The sequence below is a fragment of the Gorilla gorilla genome, chromosome 18 (genome assembly GCF_029281585.2).
Source record: "Gorilla gorilla gorilla isolate KB3781 chromosome 18, NHGRI_mGorGor1-v2.1_pri, whole genome shotgun sequence".
Taxonomy (NCBI): Eukaryota; Metazoa; Chordata; class Mammalia; order Primates; family Hominidae; genus Gorilla; species Gorilla gorilla.
This window is the reverse complement of record NC_073242.2, coordinates 12,410,482-12,422,360: the sequence shown is the minus strand read 5'-3', so window position 1 is coordinate 12,422,360 and position 11,879 is coordinate 12,410,482. Positions and strand designations below refer to the sequence as shown.

At 50.4% G+C, this 11,879-nt stretch overlaps 1 protein-coding gene across 7 annotated transcripts in view; it reads right to left on the bottom strand.

Moving 5' to 3' along the window:
* Positions 1–11,879, bottom strand: part of ABAT (4-aminobutyrate aminotransferase) — a 120,755-nt gene that overhangs the window by 4,823 nt on the left and 104,053 nt on the right. For all 7 annotated transcript variants that reach the window (XM_055365266.2, XM_004057171.5, XM_055365267.2 and 4 more), the window contains 4 exons: positions 8,981–9,118; positions 6,521–6,688; positions 3,256–3,402; positions 163–274 (listed from right to left, as the gene is read on the bottom strand). In XM_055365266.2, coding sequence (XP_055221241.1) covers positions 163–274; positions 3,256–3,402; positions 6,521–6,688; positions 8,981–9,118 — 565 coding nt within the window. The remainder of the gene's footprint in view (positions 1–162; positions 275–3,255; positions 3,403–6,520; positions 6,689–8,980; positions 9,119–11,879) is intronic.

The following is an 11,879-nucleotide window of genomic DNA, read 5'->3' as shown; positions in this document are numbered from 1 at the left end:
GTAATGTTCTCTTCTTTGGAGAAAGAGCATTCAGGCTGTTTTCAGACCTGTGTACCACCTGCCCCCCACATAAAATATTGCTGAGTACCTAGCAACATTTGGCAGCTACAGCAGGAAATACTGGATGCTCATGAAACTCAGCAGCCACTCCTGGCCCCTTACCTTTGTTTCTGGCAATTAAAATGAGCTTATTCCGTATGGAATCATCGGGAGTATCAAAGGAGCAAAAGGTGCCTCGTCCTCTCACCCTGCTGATGAACTGGGGGTACCGGGCCTGCAGTGGGAGGAGACAAGGCTGGCGTCAAAGCCCATCACCTGTGTACCAGTTGGGCTTAATGGCTGTGCTTCGTCAAAGGCCTCCCATGGTCCAGCCTCGGCCTCTGCATGGACTGGCAGGACCTCCAGGGGGTTAAGAGCTCTGGGGACATTCAGGCCTGGGTTCAAAGCCCAGCTGTGCACATGTGTGTTGTGTGGAGGAAAAAAAACCACCACCACCACCACCAACAACAACCAAGCCCAGCTCTGTCTCTCTCACTGTATAACCTTGGGCCACTCAAGTGCCTCTGTTTACCCTGCTATAAACTGAAGGATTTAAATGCTGTTGACCCCACTGGGGCCGTGGTGAGACTTTAGCAAGGTAAGGTTCACATGTTAAGTCCTAAGCCCGGGGCTGGGCACTTGGCGGGTGCTCCACATATGTTAGCCATCTCTATCGTCAGCTCTTCCAGAAAGGTGGTTCTTCTAGAAGAAGAAATGCCTGTCCTCCCTCAGGGCTTTGAGACTGGGAGCTGTACTGGATTGAATAGTTTCCTCCCACTGCCCCCTAAATTCATGTTTACCTGGAACCTAAGACTAGGACCTAATTTGGAAATAAGGTCTTCACAGAAATAATTAGTTAGGTTAAAATGAGGTCTTCCTGCATTAGAATGGCCCCTAATGCAATGACTGTTTTTTTTTTTTTTTTTTTGAGATGGAGTCTCACTCTGTTGCCCTGGCTGGAGTGCAGTGGCACGATCTTGGCTCACTGCATCCTCTGCCTCCCAGGTCCAAAGATTCTTGTGCTTCAGCCTCCTAAATAGCTGGGATTACAGGCACCTGCCATCACACCTGGCTAATTTTTTTTTTGTAGTTTTAGTAGAAACGGGGTTTCACAATGTAGGCCAGGCTGGTTTCGAACTCCTGACCTCAAGTGATCCACCTGCCTTGGCCTCCCAAAGTGCTGGGATTACAGGTGTGAGCCACAGCGCCCGGCTCAATGACTGGTATCTTTATTAGAAGAAGACAATCTGGAGACAGACACAGGCACAGTGGGGAGAACGCCAAGTGATGCCAGAAGCAGAGTGAAGCCTCCACATGTCAAGGAATATGAAGGATTCCCGGCAGCCACGAGAAGGTGGAGAGGGGCATGGAACAGATTCTCCCCCAGAGCCTCCAGAAGGAGCCAACTCTGCTGAAACCTTGATTTCAGACCCTGGCCTCCAAACTGTGAGAGAATAAATTCTTGTTTTAACCCACACAGTTTGTGGTGATTTTTTACAGCAGACAAGGAAACAAATGCAGGTGCCTAGTCTGGAGGACCTTGATTTCACCTTACTCTCTGCTGTCCATATGAAGGACAGCAAACAAGGGCTTGGAAAACCCCAAATAATTTCAGGGTACTGGGGGCTGAGTTGGGGGAGCAAGTCTTATTTCACGGCAGCTCATTGGTAAAAACTGGAGACATGGTCCTATTCTGGGGGTGACAGAGGCGGGCACTGTGTTAGACACTTATGTGCACAATTTGTTTCTTTCTTTTTGTGGAGTATGGGTTCTCACCATGTTGCCCAGGCTGGTCTCACACTTAGTTGAGCTGAAGGCAATCCTCCTGCTTCTGCCTCCCTAAGTGCTGGGGTTACAGGCATGAGCCCCTGTGCCTGGCAGTGGGCACACTCTTGAATCCCCTGCCAGTGAAGAAGGGCTCACTTTGGTCTACACAGATAAGGAAACTGAGGCTCAGAAGTCCTTCCAGCACTTACTCTAGCATGTTCCTTGCACTTGTCAATTGCTGGGGAGCTGGCAGTTTGAACACACCCCTCCCTCTCCCACAGAGTGTGGCCCTGGGATGGTTTAGAATAAAGTCTCTTCCATTTAGACACCCCTTCAGGCCTGCGTGCCACACTCACACACACACATCCACACACCTCCTTACGGTTAGGAGTGACCACGTGACCAGCTCTTAGTCAAGTGTTAGAAGTGTTATGTGAGATTTCTGGGAAGGCTGCTAAAGACAAGAAGGGGGCCACTCTGTCCTTCCCTTCTTTTTCCTTTGTATTGCCTGGAATTGAGATACGATGGCTGGAGCTCCAGGAGCCATTTTGGCCCATGATGAAACCTTGAGGATAGAGAGTAATCCAGCTCCAGCAGTGGAGGGCAGTGCTGCCGAGTGGTAAGTATGCAACAGGTTGCACAAAGGTGGGAATAATGAACACACTAGAGGGGGTGAGAGAGGGAGTGCTTGGGGGACTCTCAAAGGGGGGATGTCTGAATTTGGTGTCAAAAGATAACCAGGGCCGGGCGCAGTGGCCCATGCTCGGGAAATCCCAGCACTTTGGGAGGCTGAGGCGAGCGGATCACCTGAGGTTGGGAGTTCGAGACCAGCCTGGCCAACATGGTGAAACCCCATCTCTATTCAAAATACAAACAAATTAGTAGGGCATAATGGCACATGCCTGTAATCCCAGCTACTTGGGAGGCTGAGGCCGGAGAATCTCTTGAACCCAGGAGGCAGTGGTTGCAGTGAGCTGAGATTGCGCCACTGCACTCCAGCCTGGGTACAAAGCAAGACTTGGTCTCAAAAAATAAATAAATAAACAAATAAAATAAAATAAATAAGAAAGATAACCAGTGCCGGCAGGCGCTGCCCAGCACTTTGGGAGGCTGAGGTGGAAGGATCGTTTGAGGCCAGGAGTTCAAGGCCGGACTGGCTAACAGAGCTTGACCATGTCTCAATATTAAAAAAATAAAAAATAAATTAAAAACAACAACAACAAAGAAAACCAGGAGTTCAGGAACAGGGGTTGGAATGGGATAGAGGGATAGGGAGGCATCCCCTGCAGAGGACACAGCATGTGCAAAGCCCCCGAGGCTAGAAGCAGCACAGCCCATTACGAACTGCTGGAACAGCAGGCACAACACCATGCTGAAGAGCTCCAGTGTTGCCCCGGAGGCTGCGGGGAGCCATGGGCGGTGGGGGCGGGGCAGGGGAGGGGGTGTTACCTGGAGGTCCAGCAGTCCTGTGAGCAGGGCCTTCCCGGCATGGGCTGCATTATTTAGCAGGTCCTCCCGCTTGATGATGTTGATGACCTCAGCCAGCAACAGGTTCTTGGACGGGTCCCCCAGCCAGGTGTTGAAGATCCGGTAGGGCTGGAATGAGGAACGGGTATTGGAAGGGTTCACACACATGCACACCCTGCAGGAGTCATTTCCCCCCAGGCGCCCCTCCTCCTCTCTTGAAGAGGAGAGAAACTAATCTAGTGGGCATCTACCAGAGGCTAGCAGGGGAACACACCCAATCTCGCTGAATTCTTCTCTACCAGAGGTTAGCAGGAGAACATACCCAATCTTGCTGAATTCTTCCAACAGCAGCCCTGCAGGTAGGAACTGCTATGGGGAGGACCAAATCGTCCCATGCACTGGGAAATCCCTCAGTCCCAGGAAACCAAGACAGTCAGTTCCTTAACTCCTATAACCCTCATTTTATACAGGAGGAAGCTGAGGTTCTGGGAGGCTAAGTGATTTGTCTAAGGCAGACGTGACTTACAGGTGGAGTTGGGACTGGATTGCTGGCAGTGACCCTCAAAGATCACCCACTTTACCCCTCCATGAATGATTTAGGGTGGCCATGCGGCTAACGGAAACACCCTTCCCGGCCTCCCTTATGGCTAGAAGTGGCCATGTGACTGGGTCTTAGTCAAGTATTGGAAATAGACATATTATGTGAGATTTCTAGGAAGGCTGCTAAAGACAAGAAGGGGGCCACTTTGTCCTTCCCTTCTTTTTCTTTCTTACTGCCTAGAATTGAGATGTGATGGCTGGAGCATCAGAAGCCATTTTGGACCATGAGGCAACCTTGAGGGTAGAAACTACATGTAGCAATGGTGAAAGGATGTTGGCCCCTGATGGCTGTGTGTGTGTAAATCTGTACGCACACATGGCAGTACACAGTGTAGTGGGTAAGAGTATGGGCTCTGGGTTGGAATCCTGGCTTTGTCACTTAACAGGCTGTGTGACCTTTGACAAATTACTTAACCTCTCTGTGCCTGATTCCTCATTAGTAAAATGAGGATAAAAATAACAGCTACTTGGTTAGATTGTTCTCAGGATTAAAAGTATATGAGAAATACTTAGAACTAGGCACATAGCAAATGCTCAGTCTGCTGTGGCAGCTGTCGATGATATTATTGTGTGTGCACACAGAAAGAAAACAGGAAAAGGCTGATGGGTGGACTGTTCCAGAGTTGGCCTTACAGAGAGAGCTGGGAGGGCACACCACTGCTAATTGCATTGATAAGAACTGGGACTTAGAAAACCTGCGACCCAGAAGATTCCTTCATATCTATTAAGAATTGACTGTAGCTCCCTCCCCCTCCCCCTCTCCACGGTCTCCCTCTCATGCCGAGCCGAAGCTGGACTGTACTGCTGCCATCTCGGCTCACTGCAACCTCCCTGCCTGATTCTCCTGCCTCAGCCTGCCGAGTGCCTGCAATTGCAGGCGCGCGCCGCCACGCCTGACTGGTTTTCGTGTTTTTTTGGTGGAGACAGGGTTTCGCTGTGTTGGCCGGGCTGGTCTCCAGCTCCTAACTGCGAGTGATCCGCCAGCCTCGGCCTCCCGAGGTGCCGGGATTGCAGACAGAGTCTCGTTCACTCAGTGCTCAATGGTGCCTAGGCTGGAGTGCAGTGGCGTGATCTCGGCTCGCTACAACCACCTCCCAGCCGCCTGCCTTGGCCTCCCAAAGAGCCGAGATTACAGCCTCTGCCCGGCCGCCACCCCGTCTGGGAAGTGAGGAGCGTCTCTGCCTGGCCGCCCATCGTCTGGGATGTGAGGAGCCCCTCTGCCTGGCTGCCCAGTCTGGAAAGTGAGGAGTGTCTCTGCCCGGCCACCATCCAATCTAGAAAGCGAGGAGCGCCTCTTCCTTGCCGCCATCCCATCTGGGAAGTGAGGAGCGTCTCTGCCCGGCCGCCCATCGTTTGAGATGTGGGGAGCACCTCTGCCCCGCCGCCCCGTCTGGGATGTGAGGAGCGCCTCTATCCGGCCGCGACCCCGTCTGGGAGGTGAGGAGCGTCTCTGCCTGGCCGCCCCGTCTGAGAAGTGAGGAGACCCTCTGCCTGGCAACCGCCCCGTCTGGGAAGTGAGGAGCGTCTCTGCCCGGCAGCCACCCCGTCCGGGAGGGAGGTGGGGGTCAGCCCCCACCAGGCCAGCCGCCCGTCCGGGAGGTGAGGGGCGCCTCTGCCCGGCCGCCCCTACTGGGAAGTGAGGAGCCCCTCTGCCCGGCCAGCCGCCCCGTCCGGGAGGGAGGTGGGGGGGGTCAGCCCCCCGCCAGGCCAGCCGCCCCATCCAGGAGGGAGGTGGGGGGGGGGTCAGCCCCCCCTCCTGGCCAGCCGCCCCGTCCGGGAGGTGAGGGGCGCCTCTGCCCGGCCGCCCCTACTGGGAAGTGAGGAGCCCCTCTGCCCGGCCGGCCAGCCGCCCCGTCCGGGAGGGAGGTGGGGGGGTCAGCCCCCAGCCCGGCCAGCCGCCCCGTCCAGGAGGTGAGGGGCGCCTCTGCCTGGCCGCCCCTACTGGGAAGTGAGGAGCCCCTCTGCCCGGCCACGACCCCGTCTGGGAGGTGTGCCCAGCGGCTCATTGGGGACGGGCCATGATGACAATGGCGGTTTTGTGGAATAGAAAGGCGGGAAGGGTGGGGAAGAGATTGAGAAATCGGATGGTTGCCGGGTCTGTGTGGAGAGAAGTAGACATGGGAGACTTTTCATTTTGTTCTGTACCAAGAAAAATTCTTCTGCCTTGGGATCCTGTTGATCTGTGACCTTACCCCCAACCCTGTGCTCTCTGAAACATGTGCTGTGTCCACTCAGGGTTGAGTGGATTGAGGGCGGTGCAGGATGTGCTTTGTTGGACAGATGCTTGAAGGCAGCATGCTCGTTAAGAGTCATCACCACTCCCTAATCTTAAGTACCCAGGGACACAAACACTGCGGAGGGCCGCAGGGTCCTCTGCCTAGGAAAACCAGAGACCTTTGTTCACTTGTTTATCTGCTGACCTTCCCTCCACTATTATCCTATGACCCTGCCAAATCCGCCTCTGCGAGAAACACCCAAGAATGATCAATAAAAAAATAAATAAAATAAAATAAAATAAAATAAAAAAGAAAACCTGCGACCCAGTGGGTGCCCACCCAGCTCCTCGATGGTGAGAAAGGAACAGTTAGGAGAAGAGGATGCTCCCTTCTCTGCCCTGGATGTAGAGAGAAGGCTGGCTCCAACTCACAGCATTAGGCCTGAACTCCTCCTTGTGGAAGAAGCCCCCAGTCATCATCTTCTTGCTGAAGGTCATCACGTCTGCTGGGTCATCCAGGCCCCAGTGCTCATGGGCCCAGAACTTGCCCGTGCAGCCTCCTCCGGTCTGGACCTCGTCCACCAAGAAGGCGCAGCCATGCTGGCCGGAGAAGAGAGAGGAGGGAGAAGTAAACACCCGTGGGAGGCCAGAAATTCATGCCCTCCATAGCCAGCTAACTGCCAAACCCTGGGTCCACACACATCGTGCTTGTTTTCTGAAGAGCAAACCAGCCCCATGTTCTTGAGCTGTGCACAAAAAAAACTAATCAAAACACTTAAGCTGAGCAGTTCCAACCAGAGCTGAATCTGAGTGTTTCCTAAAACTGCTAAGCTGGAACAAAAAAAACCCAGAACATTAAATACTCCCTGCACCAACACAGAGCGGTATGTCATCTGGCTTCAGTCTCGGGTCTCGACCTCGTCAGAGGGAGCTGTGTCCAACAGTGAGGCCTTGAATGTGCTTCTCAGACTTCAGCTGCCATGTTCTGCTTGTCACCAGGGCTATTTCTAACTCAGCATCTGTGTTAAGTCAACTCACGTCTTATAACTTTTATCTGTGAACTTATCGGTTTGATTGCCAGTTATATATGCACAAGACATTAAAACAAACACACAATATAAAGAAAGCAAATCAGTGTGTCAAAGAGATACCTGCACTCCCGTGTTTATTGCAGCACTGTTCACAATAGCCAAGATACAGAATCAATCTGTCCATCAATGGATGAATGGATAAAGTAAATATGGTACATATACACAATTGGCAAGGCGCGGTGGCTCTCGCCTGTAATTCCAGCACTTTGGGAGGCTGAGGTGGGCAAATCACCTAAGGCCAGGAGTCTGAGCCAATCAGCCTGGCCAACATGGCGAAACCCCGTCTCCACTGAAAATACAAGAATTAGCTGGGCATGGTGTCGTGCACCTGTAACCTCAGCTACTTGGGAGACTGAGGCAGGAGAATCACTTGGACCCAGGAGGCAGAGGTTACAGTGAGCCAAGATCGTGCCACTGCACTCCAGCCTGGGCAACAGAGTGAGACTGTCTCAAAAAAAAAAAAAAGGAAAAAGAAAATATGGTACATATACACAATTGGCCAGGCGCGGTGGCTCACGCCTCTAATTCCAGCACTTTGGGAGGCGAGGCAGGCAAACCACCTGAGGTCAGGAGTTTGAAGACCAGCCTGGCCAACAAGGCAAAACCCCATCTCAACTAAAAATACAAAAATTAGCTGGGCGTGGTGTTGTGCACCTGTAATCTCAGCTACTTGGGAGACTGAGACAGGAGAATCACTTGGACCGAGGAGGCAGAGGTTACAGTGAGCCAAGATCGTGCCACTGCACTCCAGCCTGGGCAACAGAGTGAGACTGTCTCAAAAAAAAAAGAAAAAGAAAATATGGTACATATACACAAAGAAATACTATTCAGCCATAAAAAGAATGAAATCATGTCATTAGCAATGACGTGGATGGAACTACAGGACATTATGTTAAGTGACATAAGCCACACATAGACAAATGTTGCATGTTCTCACTCAGGTGGGAACTAAAAACATTTCCCTTATGAAGAAATAGAGTCGAATGACGCCTATCAGAGGCTGGCAAGGCTAATGGGGAGGTGGAGATAAATAGGTGTTGGTTAATGGATACAAAAGTACAGTTAGATAGAAGAATAAGATCTAGTGTCCAGTAGCACAATAGGGTGATTTTAGTTAATAATTTATTGCCTATTTCAAAACAGGAGTGGATTTGGAATATTCCCAATGCAAAGAGATGATAAATGTTTTAGGTGATGGATATCCAATTACCCAGATTTGATCATTACGCATTGCAACTATTATGTATCCAAAAAGGTTTTTTAAAAAGATTTTAAGGCCAAGCGCGGAGGCTCAGGCCTGTAATCCCAGCACTTTGGGAGGCTGAGGTGTGCAGATCACCTGAGGTCAGGAGTTCAAGACCAGCCTGGCCAACATGGCGAAACCTCGTCTCTGTTAGAAATACAAAAATTAGTTGGGTATGGTGACGTGTGCCTGTAGTCCCAGCTACTCGGGAGGCTGAGGTGGGAGAATCACTTGAACCTGGGAGGTAGGGGTTGCAGTGAGCTGAGATCGCACCACTGCACTCCAGCCTGGGTAACAGAGTGACACTCTGTCTCAAAAAAAAATATATATATATATATATGTGTGTGTGTGTGTGTGTGTGTGTGTGTGTATAGTTTTAGGGAAGAATCCCCATTCTTTCACCAACCCCAACTTCTCCACCCCTGATGCTGACAGACAGCCTCTGCAAGTCTGGAGATTGACAGAAGCTCCAAGGCAGAGGTGCTGCTGGCCCGTTACTCCGGGAACTCAACCCAGAAAACCCAATGGCTCCATCCAACCTCGGCCCTGTCCACTGACCTTCCTGGCGATGTCTCTCAGCTTCCGAAAGAAGTCATCGGATGCGTGGTTGTCTCCACCCTCAGACTGGATGGGCTCCACGATGATCCCGGCCACCGTCTTCTTCTTTTTCCGATATTTCACAATCAGATCCTCCACCTGGATCCCAAAGCGGAAAGTGACCACCGATGACAGAGGCTTGTGACCAGTATCCGTGGGTGGGTATCTGGGGTTCAATGAGCCCCATGCAATTTTATTGGAAATGTGTTTGTGTGCATTTCCTAAGACCAGTGAAGCCTCTGTTAGAAGCTATGTGTGTGGATGGGAATGTACCCTACTTGAAATCGGTGCTAGCACCTGGGTGGATACAAACTAATAACTTGGGGCAAGTCATTTAGCTTCAGAAGCCTCACTTTCCTGATGTGTTGTATGGGCACACTGACAGAATCCACCTTCCAGGCTCATGGAGAGGACTGAATGAGAAAATATAGCACTATGAGTTGATTGCTGGGCCAGATGTTTTAGCTGTGGTTCTGCCTCTGTTTTACATGGAACATGCACCTGTCACTTAACCTTATTATGTGGGAAATAGCTACATCACGGGTATATTGAGAGAAGTAAAGGTGAGAGCATTCACACACACACACACACACACACACACACACACACACACACACACACACACAGAGAGAGAGAGAGAGAAAATACAGCACAGAGTCTGGCACACATAAAGTGGCTGCTACTATTACGATTAGCACGACTATATTATTATTGATTATTATTGTTCCTATTCTTACAGTATTATTGCTATTATTGGTGTGAGAATCCTTTTGGGGCAGAATCGGAGATATATCCTTGGTTAAAAAACTGTTCTAAGGGCCAGGTGTGGTGGCTCACACCTGCAATCCCAGCACTTTGGGAGGCTGAGGCAGGAGGATACCTTGAGGCCAGGAGTTTGAGACCAGCCTGTGCAACATAGTGTGGTTCATCGCTGCAAAACATTTAGAAATTAGCTGGGCATGGTGGCTGCATGCCTGTAGTCTCAGCTACTTGAGAGGCTGAGGTGGGAGGACCCCTTGAACCAGGACTGTGAGATCACAGTGAGCTGTGACCACATCACTGCACTCCAGCCTGGGCAACACAGCAAGATCCTGTCTTTATTAAAAAGAAAGAGGCTGGGCATGGTGGCTCACACCTGTAATCCTAGCACTTTGGGAGGCTAAGGCGAGCAGATCACCTGAGGTCAGGAGTTCCAGACCAGCCTGGCTACCATGGTGAAACCCCATCTCTACTAAAAATACAAAAATTAGTTGGGCATGGTGGCTCACGCCTGTACTCCCAGCTACTCCAGTGGCTGAGGCATGAGAATCGCTTGAACCCAGGAGGTAGAAGTTGCAATGAGCCAAGATATCGTGCCACTGCACCCCAGCCTGGGCAACAGAGTGAAACTCTGTCTCAAAAAAAAAAAGAAAAACCCCAAACCGTACACCTAGATAGACTAACAAGTGAAAGCTTTCTTTGTTATGTACAATTAAGAAAAAGCCTCTGTTTGGGTGATATGATTTTGACCTTGGTCTCCACCAGTCACCCCAAGGAAGCTCTGAGATACTTTTCTTTGTTTTCTTTTTTTTTTTTGAGATGGAGTTTTACTCTTGTTGCCCAGGCTGGAGTGCAATGGCGCAATCTCAGCTCACCGCAACCACCACCTCCCGGGTTCAAGTGATTCTCCTGATTCGGCCTCTGGAGTAGCTGGGATTACAGGCATGCACCACCATGCCCGACTAATTTTATATTTTTAGTAGAGATGGGGTTTCTCCATGTTAGTCAGGCTGGTCTTGAACTCCTGACCTCAGGTGATCTGCCCACCTCAACCTCCCAAAGTGTTGCAGTTACAGGCATGAGCCACCACGCCCGGTTTTTCTTTGTTTTTAGAGCATTGTGCTGTAAGTGTAAAATACACACAGTGTTTCAAAAACTGAATACGAAGAAAAGGACTATCTTAGTTTGTTTAGACCTAAATAAACGAATTTTTTAAATAAAGGAATTTTTAAAAAGGAATATAAAAATCACATTGTTTAAAAATACTAATTATACATTTACGTGATAATATTTTGAATATATTCGGTTCAATAAAATGCTCTGAAAATGAATTTCACCTATTTCTTTGTAATTTTAAAAAACGTGACTCCTGGCCAGGCACGGTGGCTCACACCTGTAATCCCAGCAATTTGGGAGGCTGAAGTGGGCAGACCACTTGGGCCCAGGAGTTTGAGACCAACCTGGGCAACACGGCGAAACCTGTTTCTGCAAAAAATACAAAAATTAGCCAGGTGTGGTGGTGTCATGTGCCTTAGTTCCAACTACCCAAGAAGCTGAGGTGGGAGGATCACCTGAGCCCGGAGAGGTAGAGACTGCAGTGAGCTGTGATTGCACCACTGCACTCCAGCCTGGGTGACAGAGTGAGACCCTGTCTCAAACAAAACAAAACAAAAGAAGGCCGGCGTGGTGGCTCACACCTGTAATCTCAGCACTTTGGGAGGCCGAGGTGGGCGGATCACAAGGTCAGGAGATCGAGACTATCCTGGCTAACACGGTGAAACCCTGTCTCTATTAAAAATACAAAAAATTAGCCGGGCGTGGTGTCGGGCGCCTGTAGTCCCAGCTACTCAGGAAGCTGAGGCAGGAATATGGCGTGAACCCAGGAGGCAGAGCTTGCAGTGAGCTGAGATCGCGCCACTGCTCTCCAGCCTGGGCAACAGAGCTAGACTCCATCTCAAAAACAAAGCAAAACAAAACAAAGCAAATGTGACTCCTTGGCAGTTTCCAGGTAGGGTGTAAAAATGAAAGAAAAGGTGACTACTGGAAAAGCTATAATTACATATGTGGCTTGCATTATATTTCTATTGGACAGTGCTGTACT